This window comes from Odocoileus virginianus, chromosome 1 (genome assembly GCF_023699985.2).
Source record: "Odocoileus virginianus isolate 20LAN1187 ecotype Illinois chromosome 1, Ovbor_1.2, whole genome shotgun sequence".
NCBI classification, from domain to species: domain Eukaryota; kingdom Metazoa; phylum Chordata; class Mammalia; order Artiodactyla; family Cervidae; genus Odocoileus; species Odocoileus virginianus.
In genome coordinates, this window is record NC_069674.1 from 30,023,440 (window position 1) to 30,046,273 (window position 22,834).

General features: G+C 38.8%; 1 protein-coding gene and 1 pseudogene across 2 annotated transcripts in view; both read left to right on the plus strand.

The window, feature by feature from the left end:
• The first annotated feature begins 1,317 nt into the window (after window positions 1–1,317).
• SLC13A1 (solute carrier family 13 member 1) overlaps window positions 1,318–22,834 on the plus strand; it is a 109,922-nt gene continuing 88,405 nt past the window's right edge. For both annotated transcript variants that reach the window (XM_020909473.2, XM_070466353.1), the window contains exon 1: window positions 1,318–1,525. In XM_020909473.2, coding sequence (XP_020765132.1) covers window positions 1,427–1,525 — 99 coding nt within the window. In that variant the 5' untranslated portion in view covers window positions 1,318–1,426. The remainder of the gene's footprint in view (window positions 1,526–22,834) is intronic.
• Window positions 5,785–6,336, plus strand: LOC139035614 (phosphatidylinositol N-acetylglucosaminyltransferase subunit P pseudogene; annotated as a pseudogene).

The window sequence follows — 22,834 nt, forward strand, 5'->3', positions numbered from 1 at the left end:
CATGTCGTTGATACTGCTGTCAGAACAGTTCCCATCTCCACACACACACACACACACACTCACACACACACACACACACACACACTCACACTCACACACACACTCTCTCACACACACACACACTCACACTCTCACACACACACTCACACTCTCACACACACACACACACACACACTCACACACACTCACACTCACACACACACACACACTCACACACACACACTCACACACACACACACTCACACACACTCACACACACACACTCACACACACTCACTCACTCTCCTTGGATGACCCTAAGGACTCATCTCTGTACAAATTCCCTGACAATTATCTACTCAATCCAGCCAGTATCAGCACAATAGTATCAACTCAATCCTGAAAACGTCTTACAGGTGAGGGCTGTAAGACTTTGTGATAACTTGGTTTCCTATCCAAGAGGCCATAGAGTCCAAGAAATACACAGAACTGTGCATATAAACAGTGAACAAATTATTGTGTACCTGGGTGTGGTACTGGGGCTTCCCAGGTGATGCTAGTGGTAAAGAACTTGCCTGCCAATGCAGGAAACACAGGAGACACAGCTTCGATCCCTGGATGGGAAAGATCCCTGGGAGAAGAACACAACAACCCACTCCAGTATTCTTGCCTGGAGAATCCCATGGAGAGAGGAGCCTGGTGGGATACAGTCCATAGGGTCGCAAACAGTCAGGCACGACTGAAGCTTCTACATGGTACGTGCACACAGGTGTGATATTGGGGAGAAAAATACTACTAGCTATCAGAAGCATCGGTATTTATCTTTTGAATGAAAACAGAGAAGTTCTGAATGAGAGAAGTCAGGAGCTCTCCTCGGAGCCAAACTCCACAAAGGCAGTGGACTTTCAGTATCTTATCTGAGCAGGCCCAAGAAAACCCATCTGTACCCAAAACTTGCCTTTCACACTGGAATTCCTACTCCTGGGGTGGCTATTTCAATTCACAAACTGAAAATGTGCTTCGTTGGAAAGGATACTGGAGGCACCCAGTAAAGACTTGCTCAAGGTGCCACCCAAGGGTGGAGCCTCAAAATCAGGGGACATCAGAAGGTGGGGAGGTACCTCCTTGTGGGCAGACTCAGCCCACCTCATGCTTTTGCCTCCTAGACAGTTTCTATTCCAGTTACAATACACAAACTAAATAAGGACAGTTTTGCCTTTCAAAAACTAGCAGAAAATGGTCTTTGATTTCTCACACTCTAGGGCTTATCTCTCCATGTGAATTGTGACAGTAAAACAATAAAAATTGAGATTTAATTTTAACTCATGTTGGTGACTCTGGGGCAGTAAATGAAGATGATGAGCTAGAGAAATATTAATCCAGGTTGGTTATTTAATGCCTGCCCTTTATTTGAGGAGAACACTATTGAAAGCACCTGTGCAAGACAATGAAATTCTTCAGTTACATTTTAGTTTATCGCCGGTTTCTCCTCGTAGTTTTCACTCTGCTGATTTTATTACCCTTGCCACTCATCCTCCGCTCGAAGGTAGGTGAACCTGGAGAGCAGGCTGGTGGGTTTTCTGAGGTGTCTAATTGCCCTTTATTGTTGCTATGTAATTATCTGTCTTGGAGCTGAAAGAGTGGTGACACCTTGGGCTTGAAATCAGGATGGTTATACATTGTGTTTTGTCCATTTTTCTCCCTCTTAATGATTAATGCTGTTGATCCTCAGTGTGACTAACTAGAATAATTAAATAGTACATTCAATCAGAATTGTTCTCTGCTTGGCAACCAGATGAAGAGAAGAACAAAGGAATCATGACCCTTGAGATCCTGTTGGTCTAGTTATCACTCTCCAGGGAGCATCCCAGGTTAACACAGTCCCTTGCCCTGAGATTAGGCAGCAATGCAACACTGGGGGAAAGAGCTCAAAGGACGATTGAAATTCCTAGGGATGATCTGTGCTATGTGCTTAGCCTCTTCAGTGGTGTCCAACTCTGCAACCCTATATGGATTGTAGCCCACCAGGCTCCTCCGTCCATGGATTCGCCAGGAAAGGTGATCTAGCGCAAACTAATTTACTTGGCATTTCCACATTTTGCTGTAAGCCATGGAACCCCCTGGAAGTGCTGCAGCCCTTGGGGTCACAAAGAGTTGGACACAACTTAGCAAATGAACAACACAAGAACATGGGAGAAGACACTGAAAGCGAGAAGTAATTTTCCTTGTTTAATCAGAGAATCTTACACATTATTGTACATGTTCTGATCATTTGAGATTTTATTTCCTTTGGTGTTCTTGTAGGGATTTTTCTGTTTCCTTTAAGTATGGTCAATCTATTAAGTGTAGAAATATAAACCCAATGCATTTTTATTACCTTATTAAAATGATTTGTATCTGCAAACATTTAGTGAGTGCCTTATTTGTGCCAGGTATGACAAGGTTCTCTTGGTGGCAAGAAAACAGTCACCAGGACCAGGCTCCCTGCTTTAGGTCCCAGGTTTCCACTTAGAAGCTGTGTGACCTGGACAAATTAATTGACCTTTCTGGGCTTCTATTTTCTCCTATGTAAAAGTGGGGTTGTATTGCGCTTGTTTTAAGGATTAAGTGAATGAGCACTCATCAAGAACTTACTTGGAGCTGTGGCTGGCACAGTGTAAGTGGGTTAGTGAGAATCTCCCCAAATCTGTTAACCCTTCAATGGTGCAGTTCCCACCACCCCATGATGCCTTTTCTCTGAGTAGAAGAAAGCTTTCCTGATGTTCTTCTCTAACAAGCATTAACCAAGGTTATATGAGTCTGGGTAAAAATAGAATCACAGTGATTGTAATACTCCAGCCTAGCTCAGCAGTCTGCCACTGGTCTGAAGGAACATTGTTGTTCAGTCACTAAGTTGTGTCAGACTCTTTGCAATTGCATGGACTGCAGTATTCCAGGCTTCTCTGTCCTTCACTATCTTCTAGAGTTTACTCAGACTCACATCCATTGAGTCAGTGATGCCATCCAACCATCTCATCCTCTGTCCCCTCCTTCTCCTCCTGCCCTCACTCTTTCCCAGCCTCAGGGTCTTTTCCAGTGACTGGGCTCTTTGCCTCAGGTGGCCAAAGGATTGGAGCTTCAGCTTCAGCATCAATCCTTCCCAGTGAATATTCAGGGTTGATTTCCCTTAGGATTGACTGATTTGATCTCCTTGCTGTCCAAGGGACTCTCAAGAGTCTTCTCCAACACCATGGTTCAAAAGCATCAATTCTTCAGCGCTCAGCTTTCTTTATAGTCCAACTCTCACATCCATACATGGCTACTGGAAAAACCATAGCTTTAACTATATGGACCTTTATTAGCAAACTGGTGTCTCTGCTTTTTAATAAGCTGATTAGGTTTATCAGCTTTTCTTCTAAGCCTTTTTCATTCAGTGAAGGAAAGTGAGATGAGATAATGAAAAGTCCTTTTTGGCTCTGCAAAGTTCTTCTTTACCAGCAAAGCTGGTGGGAGCCTAGCCTTGGCTGCCCACAACTTCAAGGTGTCACCTGGTGGGGGGGTGGTGGGAGAAAGAATGAGGGGTTACAGCCTCTCAGGTTGGGTCTCTCTCAGCACTGAGGTCTCACCGCACCCTGAGGTGGGAGGGAAGAACTCCCTTCCCCCACTTTTTATCAGACATTGTTCTGAACCCCCAGATTCTTAGAGAATTTCTAGTGAAAACAGCAGGCAGCCTCCATTGGCCTTGGTTTGGTGGGTTTTGTTTTCAAATTCCATGTGATTCATCCTCCCCTCTTCCCCCTGCCCCTCCTACCCCAGCTAGCTCTGAAGACTCCTCTGAGTCTCTGGCAGTCACTAGATGACAAATGTGAAGCACAGACACAAGTCTTTCATCAGAATGCCTCCTCCTCCACCCCCTTCGAAGACTCATTACTCCATTTCATGTTCATGATGGCCTTCTTTTTCCAACTCCCCTGGTCCTACATGTCCGCCAGACCTGGCTGACTCTTACCATGAGTACCTCCTGATTCATTACCTGGACCCCTGCTATATTTTAATATTTCTAGTTACTCTCAACATAAAGTCCTTACTTATGGCTGAGAAAGTAAGTTAAACCAGTCAAGACAAACTTTGTCCATGACTGCATATCATCTGTGGTGCTCCTTTGACATATACATGCTTGATACTTCGCTTATCTTAACATAAATTTCAGAGAAAATGAATATAAACTCTTTGCAAGGGAAAGACAAGTAAATAAATAAAAAGCAATGTTCTCTGTGCATGATTCATTAACCAGAAAAAAGTGTACTCTTGCTAAGCAATGTAGTCATTGATTTTTTTTTTTTTCCAAAGTGCTATGTCAAGAGTACATTAGGTTTATTGGGAAAACTAGCATCAAGTTGCATTTGATGAACTCTGTCCCTGTTTCCTTTCCTTCTAATCAACTCATTTGTTAAAACTCAGTTAACATTATTGGGAGGATTTCTCCAAGTACAATAACATAATTTCATTTTTTTGCTATTTCAAATGCATATTTAACCATTAAATCAGCTGCTAATTAAACCCAAAGTATATTATTTTAACTGTTGCTTACAATGAAAGCAGAACTTTCTTTCAGAGAACTTAGGACTTTAGAAGGTATAAAATTTAAGTAGAGGCTACTTTGATGTGGATTGAAATCATTGTACTGTAATTTTCAGGCTACCAAACTGTGAAGCTTATACTTCTAAACATATAATAACAGAACAACTAAAGAGTACAAGAAAACAAAAAGTCAATTTTGCTTTATAAAAACACAATAAATCTACACGATGGTGGAACTAGTAAACAATAAGTTATTGACTGATTTTTTTTTTTTCCATTTCCCTGCTGAATTTTGAGTTGTTTATGTAGACCGGCCTTAACCCTTAGCTTAATTCAACCTTAATTCAAAAATGTAGCTTCAAAGATGAGAGCCTGTAAGTGGCTTTACCATGTAATGTTCAAAAAGGAGGGGAAGGGCTTGCTTCTGTTCCAGGCATTCTACCTGCTGCTTTATCCAAGTTATCTTATTTAACCTTCATTACAAACCAAGAAGACAATCATAAATGTTCTAGCATTCTCATTTTACATTTGCAGAAATTGATGTTCAAAGACATGTGACCCAGCAAAGGCCACAGGGATGGTGTTGAAATGGGATTTGAACTCAGGTTCTGTCAGAATTCATAATTCATGCTTTAACAGTGGTTTTGTTTTACCCTTTTCTATATTTTGTATTTTTGAATATGTGCCTTCTATTTTAAATAGTCACAAAATTATGGCTTGATACTCATTTATCAACAACTCAGGCATAACTCCTTGCCATAATGCTTTAGAGAAGAGGCGTATATTGGCCATTTCCTTAATTGACCCCAGGCAACTCAACTTCTTGAAGGTAGACGAGTGCAGTAATTCTAAACCCTGGGGATGGACCTAGGAGAACTGGAGTAAGGGTCTCATGTATGTCATCTGCTGAATGTCCCAGAGTCCCAGCTCTACAAGCTTGGACTTGTAGAGCTCTACAAGCTCTACATCAACTTGTCAGGATGTGATTCCCCTTCCCATGACACTGGATGTTTGCCATGAGTCATGGCATTGAGTTGACATCTTAAAATTTTTAGATGGAAAAGATTTTGCAACTGTGTGTTTCCATGTTTTCATGGAAATAATATTTTATAGCAAAAGAAAATATGCATCACCCCAGAAACCTATGGGTCTCAGTCAGACAGAAGTTCAAATTGTGTCCTTGTGAATTAGGTATTATAATTGGTCAGATTTTGAAGATTAGAATTAGAGATAGAAGCTCCGAGGCCTCGGCCCTGAGATGGCCGAATGTGCCGCGGGGGGAGTCAGCGCTTGGAGGACCCAAGAATATCTAAAGCCACGGGGAAAATGGTGGAAAATTCACCGTCGCCATTGCCAGAAAGAGCGATTTATGGCTTTGTTCTTTTCTTAAGCTCCCAGTTTGGTTTCATACTGTATCTTGTGTGGGCTTTTATTCCTGAATCTTGGCTAAACTCCTTAGGCTTAACTTACTGGCCTCAAAAGTATTGGGCCGTTGCTCTGCCTGTGTATCTCCTCATTACCGTAGTCATCGGTTACATCCTCTTATTTGGAGTAAACATGATGAGTACCTCTCCACTCGACTCCATTCATAATATCACAGATAACTATGCCAAAAATCAACAGCACAAGAAAGACCAAGAAGAGGCCATCCCAGCACTAAGAGATATTCCTATTAGTGAAGTAAACCAAATGTTCTTTCTTGAAGCCAAATAACTTTACACCAAAAACTTAACTGTATGTGGACTAATACCAAACATTTATTATAAATTTTTGACATAAAGGTTTTGACCATACTAATTTAGACTGTCTTTTTGATTAATATCCAGTATTGAAATGTTTAAAAAAAAAGTAGGTTGAACTTCTTTTATATTAAGTTCTATTAATATTATAAATGTTATCAAATAGTAGTTACTAATGGACAGAATAAATACTGCATTACCATATGGCAAGAAAAAAAAAAAGAATTAGAGATAGAAACAAGTCAATAGCTTACCAATACGTGGCTATACAGATGTCCAACCAACGTCTGTCTGACTCCAGAGCCATGATCTCAACCTCAGCTCAATACCTGTGTCCTATGTCTTCCAAGGGGAATAAGATACTCGTGATACATTGGTATAAATGTCACTTTACTGAAGGAAGTTTATCTTCTTACTGCTTTCCACTGAAACATCAGAAATAGTCTTTTTAATCACTACATAAGTGTAAAGGTGGTCCCAGTCCTTCCCCAATTAGTAGCTGTGCGCCATGCGCTCAGCTGCCCAGTTGTTCTGGCTCTTTGCAAGCTCCTGGACTGTAGCCCTCCAGGCTCCTCTATCCGTGGGATTTTGTAGGCAAAAATATTGGAATGGGTTGCCATTTCTTCCTCCAGGGAATCTTCCTGACCCAGGGATCGAACCCACGTCTCTTGTGTTTCCTGCATTGGTAGGCAGCTTCTTTACCACTGAGCCACCCAGGAAGCTCCCAATTAGTAGTTAGTGGTCAGTGAAAGAAGCCTGTAATGTAATTGATGTTTATGTAAATGAGTAAAATTAATCATTGAAACTGAATTTTTCTCCCTTTGGAGAGGAGCTATCTTAAATATTTCCAGATAAAAGCTTGTTAAAATTGGCCTAGGCCACATGCCTTAGTTCCGGTGATATTCCCCATGCAACATTATTCTTTTACGACTATTTTTAGCAGCTTGTTAATTTTATTCTTCTCAGAACTCTGTGCTATTTCTTTTGCTTATTTTTCCAGTTCTTGGCTCTTCTTTGTATTTCTTGTGATGGAACAACATGATAAAAGAGAGGGCCAGGTTTGTCTGATGAGTTGTAAGAAAAGAAAATTGAACAATAATATTTTCTGTTTGTAGAGTGTATCTCTTACTGGTAAGTCAGTCCGTCTGGTTTATGTGTTCATTATGGACCCCGCCTTTTTTTCAGGAAGACAGTCCCACAGATATTGAGCAGCATTCCCTAGTTGATTGGTTGTAAATCCAAGACCAGACTTCAGGTTTTTGTCAGACACTTCAGGATTTCTCGGGAAAACATTTTATGCCAAGAGAAAGTTGATGACAGGAGGAGAGTCAGCTGAACAGAGCCTTAACACGCTGCGCCAGCCCTGGCCAGCGATGGAAGAAACATGGCTGGGAGGGCCACATCTGTGTCTGTGGCTGTCGTGGGCTGCTTCTGTTTCCTCCACAGTCTATGCCTCTGATGCATGGTGAATCTCCAATAATAGAAATAATGATAAGTAAAAGAAATTATACTTAAGGAGAGACTCAGATGCTCCATCTAGAAAAACTAAACAGATGGGAAAAATACAGCACTTGTAAAGAACTGTAAACCTTAAAGGGATAAAGGCTCTGATGGAGGAGGGGAAGAGGTAGGTTGAGAAGCCTGACAAAGGAAAGGAAAATGAGTGGGAGAGGATTTAAAAAGACCACAAGTGAGAGAAGAGGGAGGAGAGGAACTCTGAGAATACATAAGGAACTTCTAAAGGGGCAAATGAAACTGGATATTGTTTTCAATGTTGCTCTAAAATATTGTAGGGATTTAAAATAAAGGGGTGTGTGTGTGCTAAGTCATTTCAATCGCCTCTGACTCTTTGCAACCCCATGGACTGTAGCCCACCAGGCTCCTCTGTCCATGGAATGCTACAGGCAAGAAAACTAGAATGGGTTGCCATGCCCTCCTCCAGGGGATCTTCCGGACCCAAGGAGGGAACTCACATCTCTTACGTCTCCTGCATTAGCAAGCGGGTTCTTTGCCACTAGTGCCACCTGGGAAGCCCAAGATAAAGGGGTAAATGCTATAAATGCTAAGAAAGTGAACATTTTAGATACAAAAGAGCATCAGAATGATGGACAAGAGAAAAAGAAAACATAGAATCATGCTGATAGTAATGTGGTAGGAGATGAACAAAACCAGAAAATCCAAATGCGATATATATTTATTTCATGAATATTTGATGAGAACTTTCAAGGCCCAAAGTATGGTGCTCAGTGAACGGTGGCATCTTACGCAGTTTAAATGAATGTTTCTGCTTTCAAGTAGCTTGCAAGTTTGCTGAAAAGTTAATACATACCATGGCCAGCATTCATCACAAAATAAGGTTGTATATAAATCCATGCCAGTGATGGAAACAAATCATTTATGTTATTGGTGTGTAGTTTAAGGGTGAATGTATCTAGGGAAACAACATCCACCAGCCCCTCCATTCCCCTACCCTGCACAGTCCCACTTGCCTACAACGTGCCACTCCTTCTATGTTCTTTATCTCAGAGAACTGGCTACCGCTTATCCAGGTCTGCAATCTGCGTGTCATGTCAGATCCCTCAGCTCTTCCTAAGCCCACATCACTCTGTCAATGTTGCTTTATCTCCTGAATCCACCTGCCTCCCATCTGAATCTTCATTTCCATTCCTGCTGGCACTGTTCTCCTCTAGGCTGTCTTCATCTCTGTCTTTCACAGACCGTTTCACACTGTTTCCCCCCAAAGTCTCCTGCCAGAGGACTATATTTTAGATGTCAGCCTCATCCTATTGCATTTAGCACTGGTCCTAATTCTTTCACAGGCTGCCCAGGTGGCTCAGTGGCTAAAAACACAGGCAGATGCGGGTTTGATCCCTGGGTTGGGAAGATTCCCCTGGAGGGGCACATGGAAACCCACTCCTGTATTCTTGCCTGGAGAATCCCATGGAGAGAGGAGCCTGACGGGATACAGCCGGTAGGGCCACAAAGAGTCAGACACAATTGACGGACTGAACACGCCCTGGTACCACTTCTATGGCTCCCTTTGGCTGACAGAGGGAAATATCTAACAGAACTTGTAGATATGACGGATCTTAGGATTTTGCCATTTCTTTATCCTAATAGCCCTCCCCAAAGCCCCCAGGATCTAACTCCTTCATTCACATTTCACTGTCTATGCCTCTGGAGTACCCAGGACTATTCTTGCCTTTCTGTCCTTCATGTGCGGTGTCTTCCTCCTGGCGTGCCCACTCCTCTCACCCTGTGCTTGCTAGGAAAGGCAGCTCAGGCTGTGATACAAACAGAATCATTCTCCATGCTCTCCTTGCATGATTGTGGAGACATCAGCCTCCACTGTGGTGTGTATTCCATTTTGCCTTTATCTTCACTCCCCCCCCTGCCCCGCAGATACCTCAAGAGCACAGATCACGTGGTTTACTTGTTTCCTCTGGCCCAAGCACAATGCCTGACCTACAGTAGATGGTTGATAACTATGCTGAACAAATGGGTTAAAGCTCTCTCATGGCAGAAGGATGTGGATACCTGAGCTAGATCGTGTAGGAAGCAGGATACAGGAGAAAGGAGATGATGAAAGGAAGGAACTTCAAATAGAGTGGAAGAGCCACAAAGGGTCAGAACAAGAATGTAGGTAGGTGTATCTGGGGAATGGGGATATGTCTCATCCATGAAGCTCTTCTCTTCATGATACATTCTGATACTCTGTTTGGTAATGATAATGTAAGTGAATGTCTACTATCAGCCTCCAACAACCATTAGAGTAGTCAATATTATCCCCATTTTACAGATGAGCAAACAGATACTCAAAGAGGTTAAGCAATTTGCCCAAAGCCACACAGCCCTTAAGGAGAATGAGCATTTACAGACAAGCTGTCTGACTCCCAAACCCACTGATGCTATTGCTTCCTTACTGGGATTTACATCTGATTTTTAAAAGCTTGTGCACTGCTGTTCTTGCATTTGTAATTACTAGAACGCATATTGAGATGAGGTCTCCCACTGCCTGGATGGCAGAGCAACCATGACACAGGGTAAATAGATCATGTGAGCAAGAAATAAGCATTGGTTGTTTCAAGCTGCTGAGATTTAACCTAGGCTGTCCCAATTTATCTAGCATATTCTGAAAAACTCCCTAACTGGTTCTGTCACACTGCCCCCTGGTCCATACCCTCATCTGTAAATTGAATAAGCCTCTTACAAGAGTTTTGAACATTGTCTGTGAATTGGCTGCCCCAGGGTCACCTGAGGTACTTGTGGGTGTGAAGTCCAGAATGCTGCACGGTTAAGACACGTCGTGACTCTGAAGCAGTTAACCCATGGCTGGCATTTTTAATCACACCCTAGCGTGTCGTCAGGTTGGAGAACAAGGTGAACTCTGGCTGTTTGCAGTTCCACTGTGTGCGTGGGATGTGAACACAGAACATCTCCATTGCTAATTGGTTTCGGAAGTTAAATGAAAAGGAAATAAAAATTCCCTTGTAATTGACACAGTGGAGCCACTAATTGCCTTCCCTTGCTACCCATTTTGGGCTGAAAATGAATAAGAAATGCTAATTATTTTTCCTTAACTTTGTAGTTGAGCTTCTTACTCTCCATCTTCCAATCTGAGGCCAGCTGGAGTCACTTTAAGGTTTTCAGTTAATATGGATTGAGTCTTGAGAAATTCCTGCCACAGTAGGGGTAGGTGTGTCAGGAATCATGCAAAGCCCTTTACGGGCTCTGTCATATAATAATAGTGTTTTTCTTGTAGCACACAGATTCATAATGCATGATTTTTCTCCCATCTTAATTGCTGTGCGTTCTTTTTGAAAATCAAATGCAGTGACTGAAGCTTGTGATCGGTCCTACATTTCTCAAGCTGTGCTGAGAGACCGTACCCACATATGTACTAATTTGTCAGCCAAGTTACTCCCTAATATCAGTTCGTGTGTCATTAAAAAGGAGAAGAGGTGAAAAACTGTATTTTAAAGGCTAATTTATATTTCAATTCTATCTGGAACTATAATTTAAAAGAGAACCGAGGTGATTTTTAAATATAATCCACCACATTTCCCAAGATAATTTGACACTCAGAACTTTAGTCAGAGGGGAGTCATTATCCACATTGCCTTGTCATAGCAGCATTTGCCTTTTCTGCCTCTGTAGCAAGTTCCTGGCTGCACTTAACTTGGGGTGGATACAACTAGATACGACGATGATATTGTGAAATGCGGAAGTGACCCAGGCAGGTAAAAGGTTTAGTTCCAATTCAAGCTTATTAGCAAAAGAGATGAAAACCTCAGTAGAACTATAGAGATGATTTACCCACCATGATGGGCATCAAAATATCCAGTGCCAGGCAAGTAGAAAATAGACAAGAGAACAAGGCAAAGAAAAGAGATTCCTAGACTAAGTAATTTATGGCTAGTAATATAGGGATCTTCTATCTAGGGATCAAGTTTTGTTGTTTAGTCAATCAATAGTGTCCAACTCTTTGTGACACCTTGGACTGTAGCCTGTCAGGCTCCTCTGTCCATGGGATTTCCCAGACAAGTGTACTGGAGTGGGTTACCATTTCCTTCTCCAGAGGATCTTCCCAACCTAGGGGTTGAACCCTCATCTCCTGCATTGACAGTTGGGTTCTTTACCACTAAGTCACTGAAAAAGCCCAGGGATCAGATATCTGAATAAAAACAGTGGTAGAAAAGACACAGAGGAAAAAAGCTTCAATCATTTAATAAATATTACCAGGCACTTACTATATGCCAACTACTGTTTTAAGTGCTTGGAACAGGGTGGTAAATGAAATAAGATGTGCTCTCATGAATATAGTTGGGTTGAACTCTACTACATATTATTAACAATGTGATTGTTGATCCTTAATTCAACATGGAATTAAAATACCTACTTTATAGAATTTGGGGAAAGACTACATAAAACAAATATTATAGCTGGTATGTCACAGGCATTCATAAATGTTATTGCCCCCTCCTCTTAATCAAGTCAGAAGAACAGATTTGTCTCTTTACTCGGCAAATATTTTCACCTTTGAAATAAGGTTTCCTATCTATAAAGCCTATGGTCAGCAGTCTGGATGAAATTTGTACAATGAAGTCCCCTCCACGCTATTCTCCACCATAAACACAACACTGATAAACATTTCTGTAAACCAAAATGGGTCAGAAAAGCAAGCAAGCAGAGCAAACATGAGAACCTGTGGTCTAAAGTGCCCCCACATCACTGTGGGGTCAGAATTAATTTCAGCGCCACAAACTAAGTGCTACAGAGTGATTTTCTTGGCAGTTATGAATGGCCAAACAAAAAAGCTTTGCTGACCGCTGTCTGTGGAAGCATTCAGAGGAAGCAGTTTCTGCCCAGCCCCCAGCCAGGACTGACCCAAACTTCCAGATCCAGCGAGATGGCTGGATTTGCATTGTTCTGGTAGGAATGAACCGCAGGCTGACAAGATAGAGCACATGCTGGACTGCAATCTGGGGACTGGCTGCAGGCAACTGTAAAACTTTTAGATGGTGAATAATGAGTACAGAAGGAAACAACCCAGAAACAAAGCAACTACTACGCAGGGTAAATCTGAAAACAAAATTTCAAAATGCAGTAAGACAATCAAGAAGGTCTGACAATGAAACCAACTCAGAGATGGAAACACTCTAAATAGGAAAGAAGTAATAGAGAAATCAGTAGATGAGAAATGGGGGAAGGGCTCCATAATAAGTAACAAATTATTTTAAAATGGTAATATACCAATTACACCAACAAATTGAATAATCTAGAAATGGATAAGTTTCCAGAAACATACAACCCATGAAGATGGAGTCATAAACAGAAAATCTTGAACAGACCAATAAAGAGTGTGAGGTGCTTGAATCATAATCAAAAACTTCCTAACAAAGAAAAGCCCAGGCTCAGAGCTTCACTGGTAAATTCTACCAAATGTTTTTTGAAAGAATTAATGCCAATCATTTCCAAACTCTTCCAAAAAATTAAAGAGGAGTGAACACTTCCAAACTGATTTTATGAGGTCAACATCCTGATAGCAGAGTCAGGCAAAAGGTTAACATAATGAAAGAAAATCACAGGTTCATATCCCTATAAACATACATACAAAAATCCTCAACAAATACTAGCTGATCAAACTCATTAGTACATTAAAAGGATCATACAACATGACCAAGTGGGATTTATACCTGGGATACCAGGATGATTTAATACACACAAATCAGTTAATGTGATGTATCACATTAACAGAATGAAGGATTTATTAAAAAAAATTATATAATCATCTCCAGCTGCATGCAACCAATTCTGTTAAATTCTCTTTATTTTTATTCTATTATAAATATTTTCTAATTTTCCTGGTTATGGCTTTTTAGATACACCCATCATTTAAAGTAGACATTTACTTTCCAAGTACAAGGGTTTTTTTTTAAGTAAAAGTAATTATCACGTGATCATCCCAATAGATGCAAAGTATTAATAAAATTCAACATCCTTTTGTGATTAAAAAAAAAAACTCTTAACAAATCAAGTGTGCAAGGAATGAACCTCGGCATAATAAGGGATATATATAACAAGCCCACATGTAACACCATCCTCAATGGTCAAAAACTGAAAACTTTTCCATAAGATTAGAAGTAAGACAAGGATGCCCACTCTTACCACTTCTATTTATTACAGTACTAGAAGCCCTAACTAGAGCAATTAGGCAAGAAAGAAAATAAAAGCCATCAAACTGGAAAGACATAAATGATCTTATGTGTAGAAAACTGTAAATACTCTACAAAAAACTGTTAGAACTAATAAACTAATTTAGTAAAATTGCAGGATATAAAATCAATGTTAAAATCAGTTGTTTTCTACATATTAACAACTATCAGAAAAGAAAGTTAAGAAAACAACCCCATTTAAAATAGCATCAAAAATAATAAAATACTTAGTAGTAAACTTAACCAAGGAGTTTAACCTTCTACACTGAAAACTATAAAACACGGATGAAAGAAATTAATGGAGATATGCGTAAATAGAAAGACATCTCATTTCATGGATTAGAAGATTTAATATGTTAAAATATGTCCACCTACCCAAAGCAATCTACAAATTCGGTGCTATCCACATCAAAATTGCGAAGACATTTTTTTAAAACAGAAATAGATAAAACACCCTTAAAATTTGTATGTAACCACAAAACCTTGAATAGCCAAAGGTATCTGAGCAAAGAGAATAAAGCTTGTGGCATCCACACTTTCTGATTTCAAAATACATGACTACACTACAGTAAATAAACAGTATCATACTGGAATAAAGACAGATACTTAGACCAATGAAACAGAATAGAGAGCTCAGAAATAAACCCACTCATATATGGTCAACTGATCTTTGACAAGAGTACCGAGAATATACAATAGACAGGGGACTTGAAAGCACATTCTCCAAAGATAATATACAAACGAACAACAGACAAATGAAAAGGTACTCAATATCACTGATCATCAGGGAAATGCAAATCAAAGCCACAGCAAGTTATCACCTCACCTCTGTTAGGATGGCTTTACTTTAAAAAAAAATAACTGTTGATGATGATGTGGAAAAATCGGTACCTTTGTATACTGCTAATGAAAATGTAAAATGATGCTATCACTATGGAAAACAGTATGGAGGCATCTCAAAAAATTGTATGATCCAACAATCTCACTTATAGATATATAGCCAAAAGAACTGAAATCAGGATATTGAAGAAGTATTGGTACTTCCATGTTCATTGCAGCATTATTCACAATATCCATAACATGGGTATAACCTAATGTCCATGGGCTGATGAATGGATAAAGAAAATGTAGTTATGTATAGACAACGGAATATTATTCAGCCTTAAAGAAAAAGAGGCAATCCTGTCATCTGCAGCTACAGGATGAACTGGGAGGATATTATGCTGAGAAATAAACCAGTGATGGAAAAAATACTGCATGATTCCAATTTTATGAGGCATAGGAAATAGACAAGCTCATAAAAATAGAGAGTAGAATGGTGGTTGTCAAAAGTTGAATGGATGGGGGAAAGGGAAGTTGTTCAAAGGGGAAAGTTTCAGTTATGCAAGATGAGTAAGTTCTAGAAATCTGCTGAACAACACAGTATCCATAGTTAACATTGTACTATACACTTAGAATTTTTAATGAACATAGGTCTCATAGTATGTGTCTTTAACACACACACAGAAACAAACAAAACCCAAAATGGGGCCTGAGGAAACTTTTGGACATGATGGATATGTTCATTACCTTGATTGTGATGATAGTTGCACAAGTATCTACATATGTCCAAAACTCAACAAATTGTATATAATATACATGTAGAGTATTTTGTGTATCAATTAATCCTCATTTTTAAAAGAAATATAAAGCAAGAACAGGTGAATATAAAAAGATGGCTAGTTAGACATCTTGGAAATGAAAAAGTCTTCTCTGAAATTAAAAAGAATTCAAAATTTAAAAACTTAAGATGAAACTATAAACTTTAAACTGAGTACACCTGAAAACAAACTCAATGAACTAAGAAAGAATGCTAGGAATTCACCTAAAAATCACACACAATAAGTAAATATGTTTTACGTGAAAGAATGATTTGAAGGTAGATTCAGAATTCCCAACACACATGTGAAAGGTATTCCTGAAAAAGAGAGACAAGAAGAGAGATTATATTCAAAGTAATAATGGCTAGATTTTTCAGAATTAAAAAAGATATGAATCCTCAAATAGAATACGCATTTCTAAGTACAAAATAATTGAATTAAATATTAGTCCATGTTTAGATACATCATAAATGAATCTTTGAAGGAGAAAACAATTGAAGGAGAAAATTTTAAAGTTACCAAACTATAAAGAGAAAAAATGTGTACAAAAGGATGATAATTAGATTAATTTCTTATTTTTATCAACAGTAATGAACATATCTAGTAAGGATTCAGTTCAGTTCAGTTGGTCAGTTGTGTCTGACTCTTTGAGACTCCATGGACTGCAGCATCCCAGGCCTCCCTGTCCATCACCAACTCCCGGAGTTTACTCAAACTCATGTCCATTGAGTCGGTGATTCCATCCAACCATCTCATCCTCTGTTGCCCTCTTCTCCTCCCGCCTTCAATCTTTCCCAGAATCAGGGTCTTTTCTAATGAGTCAGTTCTTTGCATCAGGCGGCCAAAGTATTAGAGTTTCAGCTTCAACATCAATCCTTCCAATACCACAGCTCAAAAGCATCAATTCTTCTGCGCTCAGCTTTCTTTATAATCCAACTCTCACGTCCATACGTGACTACTGGAAAAACCATAGCCTTGCCTAGACGGACTTTTGTTGGCAAAGTAATGCCTCTGCTTCTTAATATGCTGTCTAGGTTGGTCATAACTTCCCCTCCAAGGAGAAAGCATCTTTTTTTTTTCATGGCTGCAGTCACCATCTGCAATGATTTTGGAGCCCAAAACAATAAAATCTCACTGTTTTCCCATCTATTTGCCATGAAGTGGTGGGACCGGATGCCATGATATTAGTTTACTGAATGTTGAGCTTTAAGCCAACTTTTTCGCTTTCCTCTTTCGCTTTCATCAAGAGACTCTTTAGTTCTTCTTCACTTTCTGCCATATGGGTGGTGTCATCTGCATATCTGAGATTATTGATATTTCTCCCGGCAATCTTGATTCCAGCTTGTGCTTCCTCCAGCCCAGGATTTCTCATGATGTACTCTGCATATAAGTTAAAAAAGTAGGATGACAATATACAGCCTTGACATACTCCTTTTCCTATTTGTAACCAGTCTGTTGTTCCATGTCCAGTTCTAACTGGACATACAGATTTCTTAAGAGGCAGGTCAGGTGGTCTGGTAAATCCCATCTCTTTCAGAATTTTCCACAGTTTGTTGTGATCCTCACAGTCAAAGTCTTTGGCATAGTCAATAAAGCAGAAATAGATGTTTCTCTGGAACTCTCCTGCTTTTTTTTGATGATCCAGCTGATGTTGGCAATTTGATCTCTGGTTCCTCTGCCTTTTCTAAAACCAGCTTGAATATCTGGAAGTTCACAGATCACATATTGTTGAAGCCTGGCTTGGAGAATACAAGACCCTTATGGAGAAAACTACAAAATATTATAAAAATAGTTTAATGAATACCTAAATGAAGGAAGAGTTCATAGATGAGAATATTTTAATGCCATTTCTTATTTTATAAATTTCATGTGATTTGAATAAAAATCTAAAATTCAAAAAGTAAAAGCCTAAAACTATCAAGACAATTTTGAAAAAATATAAAATAAAGGACTTGAATTACTGATTGAAAATCTGCAGTAGTTAAAATAGTTTAATAATTCTGCAGTTCACCAGTTTTTGAAAGGTGGTGGGAGTGTAAGTGATTGAGATACAGAGTCCATAAATGCATGTGTTGCATTTGTAGAAATTTGCCACTGGAAATATGTAGTAGCAAGAGTTAGTGGGCAAAGATGGATCATATAATTAAAAAGAAACCAGGACATTTTGATTACCCATTTAGAAAAAAGGCATCAGCCTCCTATACAAATCAATTTAGGCCCTACATTTGAAAAAAAATTTTTTCTTAATTTTAGAAAAAAAATATGGAAATACAATACTTATAGAAAGAATTTCTCATACAAGATAGTAAAAACACAAAACATAGCAGAAAGGACTTTAAAATAACTGAAACAAAATTAAAACCTTATTACCCAGAAACACAATAAATCAAATTTCATAGATAAGCCAGAGGCTAAGAATAATATTTATAAATATACATGTATAAAGAAATATTAAGAATCTAAAAATAACCTCACAAATTCACAATAAAAAGAAACAAACAACAGAAACATGGGAAAAGACTATAAACAAGGTAATTTTCAGGAGAGGAACAATTATGTTCAACAACCATGAAAAAATGCTTCAATGGTATTCAAGCAAATGCAAATTAAATTAAGAAGAACTTTCCATACCATCAGATTGTCAAATAAATAAATTACTCCAATATACCAGTGGCTGGTGAAACAGAACTTTCTCACATTGTTGGTGCTAATACTGTATAAACTGATGCAACCATCTTGCATAGCATTTGGTAAATACCGGTAAGACTCCAAAGCATCCTTTCCACTCAGAAATTTTGATAATTACTTTCATATAATAGCTTAGAAAATCTCTTTCTTATATTCACATGGAACTAGGTATAAAGATGTCCGTAGCATTATAATAATGAAAAATTGAGGGAAAGAGCCCTAAACAGCCATCAATAGAAAAAATGGACAAATAAACTGTAAGATATTTATAAAAAGAAATGCTATATCCATTTAAAAAGAATTAACAGTAAGTCTATATGTATCAACATGAATACATTTGAAATCAATAAAACATTGAGTGAGAAAGCAAGTTGAAAAATCACAGAGTGAAATAAGTCAGAAGGAGAAAAATAAATATCAAATATTAACACATATATGTGGAATATGAAAAACTGGTATAGATAATCTGATCTACAAAGAAAAATAGATGCAGTTGTAGAGAACAAATGTATGGCTACCAAGGGGAGAAGGGGAGGTTGGATGAATTGAGAGACTGGAATTGACATGTAACACAACACTACTGATACCATGTATAAAACAGATAACTAATTATAACCTACTGTATAGCACAGGGAAGTTTATTCAATGCTCTGTGGTGACCTAATGTAAAGGAAATTTTAAAAAGAGGAGATATATGTATATGTATAGCTGACTCACTTTGCTATACAGTAGAAACTCACACAATATTCCAATAAAATGTTTTTAAATATGTATGTATGCTAGATCACTTCAGTCATGTCTGACTCTGCAACCCAACACATGGTATTTTCCAGGCAAGAATACTGGAATGGGTTGCCATGTCCTCCTCCAGGGGATCATCCCAACCCAGGGATTGAACCCGCATCTCATGTCATACACACCAAAAATCTTATTTAATCTCAAAACCATATGTTGTTTATTAATGTAGTAATGTCTACATGTAATAAAAATTACAAAGGATACAAACCACATTCTAGATAGTGGTTGACTTTCAGGATTTCAGAGGAGAAAGAAGTGGAGTGATACATATAAATCTTAAATGTTTTATTTACTTTATAAACTTCAAGCAAATGTGGCAAAATATCTGCATCTGAAGATATGTGTACAAATGTGTTTACTATATAATTTTCCATATGTTCTTAATATTTCATAATTTTTAAAATGCTTTTTAAAATATACTGCTAGAAGATTTCTTATGCTTCATTTTTTAAAAAAAAATCAGAGAACAGGGATTTCTTTTTAAATTTGTATTAGAGTGTAGTTGATCAACAATGTTGTGTTAGCTTCTGCTGCACAGAAAAGTGAATCTATAAATACATATAGATCCACACTTTTTTAGATTTTTTTTCCAAAATAGGTCTCTACAAAGTATTGAGTAGCATTCCGTGTGCTATACAATAGGTCCTTATTAGTTGTCTTAGTTATTATTTATATACAGTAATGTGTGTCTGTCAATAGGGAATAGGAATATCTTATCCATATTGGTTGGTAATCATCTGCACATTTCACTTTATCTCTCTGGTGGTTTGAGAGAAACTTCTTTTAATAGGAAAGGTAGAAAGTGAAAGTGAATGTGTTAGTTGCTCCGTCGTGTCTGACTCTTTGCGACCCTATGGACTGTAGATGCCAGGGTCCTCTGTCCATGGGATTCTCCAGGCAAAAATACTGGAGTGGGTTGCCATTTCCTTCTTCAGGGAATGTTCCCAACACAGGGATCAAACCTGGGTCTCCTGCATTGCGGGGAAATTCTTTACCATTTGAGCCCTCAGGGAAGCCTAGGAAAGGTAAAGAAGACTCCAAATCAGCCAGAAAAGTACAACATACACACACACAGCAGGAAACTACAGTCAAGTGACATTACACCTGATACTATCTAATGAAACTGACGACATCTGTATTCTGCACAGTTGCTTCTGATTTGTGGGTGTGGTTTTTTTGCCATACTCCTTGATATAACTTTTGGAAACAGTATATAGAAAATTGGGTGATTTTATTTTTGAGGATGTTCTCTGAACTTTTCCCCTCTTTGTTTCATATAGTAATTTGAGAAGAAGTTATGATTTTAAAGTATTTTTGTAAGTTCAGTCTTACTCATAATATTCAATCTTTTTTCCTTCCTAAATTTTCCTTCACAATAAACAAAATGAAAGTAGACATGATTTGTGTTGCTGTTACTACATTCAAAGAATTTATAATACTAAAATGTTTTGCTTTCTCTAGAACAGAATTTGATTCAAGGTTTTCCTTGTTATGGTTGCAGGGTTAATTTTAATAAAGACATCAGATGTACTCGCAATTTTCACTAGACTTGAGAGGAATTGAGAAGGGAAAATGATTCATCCACAGTCTAACTTCCTTGACATTGTTGTTTGGATTGACATTGTTTCCTTGGATTGTTGTTTGCTTGTAGTAGTAGGCGTGATTGTGCATAATGATGGTAATGGTGGAGTCCTTCTGTTTCAGGAGTTGGGGGCTTGATAAGGTTGACAAAGAGATAGAAGAGGGAGAAAATTAAAGAGACAAAGATGGCAGAGCTAGAGATAACAGGTCACTCAGAATTTCCAGTAATAAAATGAAGAAATTTTCCCCTCTACCTCAGAGATGGTTCTACAAATCAAACTTTCAGGATGACTTTTGAGATGCTGCAAACTGAGACAATGTCTCCGTTTTCTTCTTCCCCAGAAGAACTTGTTCAGCAAAAATTATTCACTCTCATTTTAGTTTTTTTGAGTATAGATAAATAAATGAAATATTTTCTCTATCTTTTGTTCCTTTCTTCTTTTTAACTAAAATATCCACAGATCTTTGATTAAAAAAAAAACTATCTATATTTCATATAAGATTTTTAAAATAGAATACTCGACATTGTGCCTAGATTAACCAACCTTGTGTGGTTGAATACCTGATGAGAAAGGACACTTTCTGATCCAGGAATAACCAAGAAAGATCACATAATGGAAAACAGGAATTGGAAGAAAGAAGTATTCCCAGGGTGGATCCATCAATGGAATCATTGTGTAATTTGTCAGCCAAAGAGGGACGCTTTTAAGAATGAAAGTGGTAGCTAATCAAAAGGGACAACTGTACAACAGTTGCCCCAAGGAACTGGGGCCAATGGCCATCCTACCTATTCAGAGGAGCACAAATCTGTTTTCCTCCTTTTCTAGACTTTGAGCTTCCTTAAGAAAAAGAGGCATTTCCTACAAATTATGGGAAGGTATCAGGGACAGTAGATATGGCGACTTAGCCAGATGCAATTGTAATCTCCTGGGATGCATATGCAAAAATATGAAATGTACAGAAGTGCTTGTGGGAAGCTCCATAGACAAGATGTAAATTTGAACCTCACCCTGAAGAATGGACAAGTTTTCAAAATAGATTGTGAGTCTAGGGATAGAGCTTGGGCAAAAAGACACTAACTGGAAGAACATTTCTGGTTTGCAAGTCAGACCCAGCAATAAAGAGAACAGGGGAGGTTTCCCTGGTGGCTCAGTGGTAAATAATCCACCTGGTAATGCATGAGACATGGGTTTGATCCTCGATCTGGGAAAATCCCACATGCCCCAGTGCATCTAAGCCCGTGGGCCACAACTATGGAGCCTGAGCTCTAGAGCCCGGGAGCTGAAACTACTGAAGCCCACGCACCCTAGAGCCCGTTCACTCCCCAACAAAAGAAGCCACTGAACTGAGAAGCCCATGCACCACAACTCACAGGTTCGACCCCGCTCTCCACAACCAAGAAAAGCCTGCACAGCAGTGAAGACCCAGCATAGCCATAAAATAAATAAATAAAATTACATTTAAAAAAATGACAAAAGGGAAGGTCTGAAAGAGGCAGGTACCCCAGGGCTTCTCAAAGTTTAACTTATGTCAGAAATGTCTGAGGAAGAATCTGAGATGCTGCATTTCTCACAGGCTCCCAGATCATGATGATGCTGCTGGGCCAGGGACCACACAGCTGTAGACAGGGAAACCCAAGTGAGCAATCCGAGGGTGGATTCTGGAAGGGTAAAGTAAGATTTGCAAGGAAGAGCAGGTAGGCAGCATTTTTATTACCAGAGGTTTTACTCAAATGCCATCTAAGGCCAAACAGATAAGAGAATTCATGAGATGGCGCAGAGGTACCAGAAAAAACTGAAAAGCACAAGTCAGTCTCTAAAGGGGAATTATTGGAGTCCTCAAGTCTGGAGAATTGTTGGCCTGGAAGAATATGATTCCAATGTTACCAAATTCCTCAGTTTTTCAAGAGAAGCCAGAAATTTCAGTTTTATTTCTAATATGAAATCTGCTGGTTTGCGAATCTTGACTCAAATGCACACACACCCACCCACCCCTGCGCCCCCCCACACCATTGTAAATCAAACAAACTGTATTTTCTTCTTAGATGTGGCCATCAGTTTGCAACTGTTTGGTCTACATAATCAAACTAGGTTTAAAGCATTCATTCCAGATATGGTCCCAGGCAGGTAGAAGC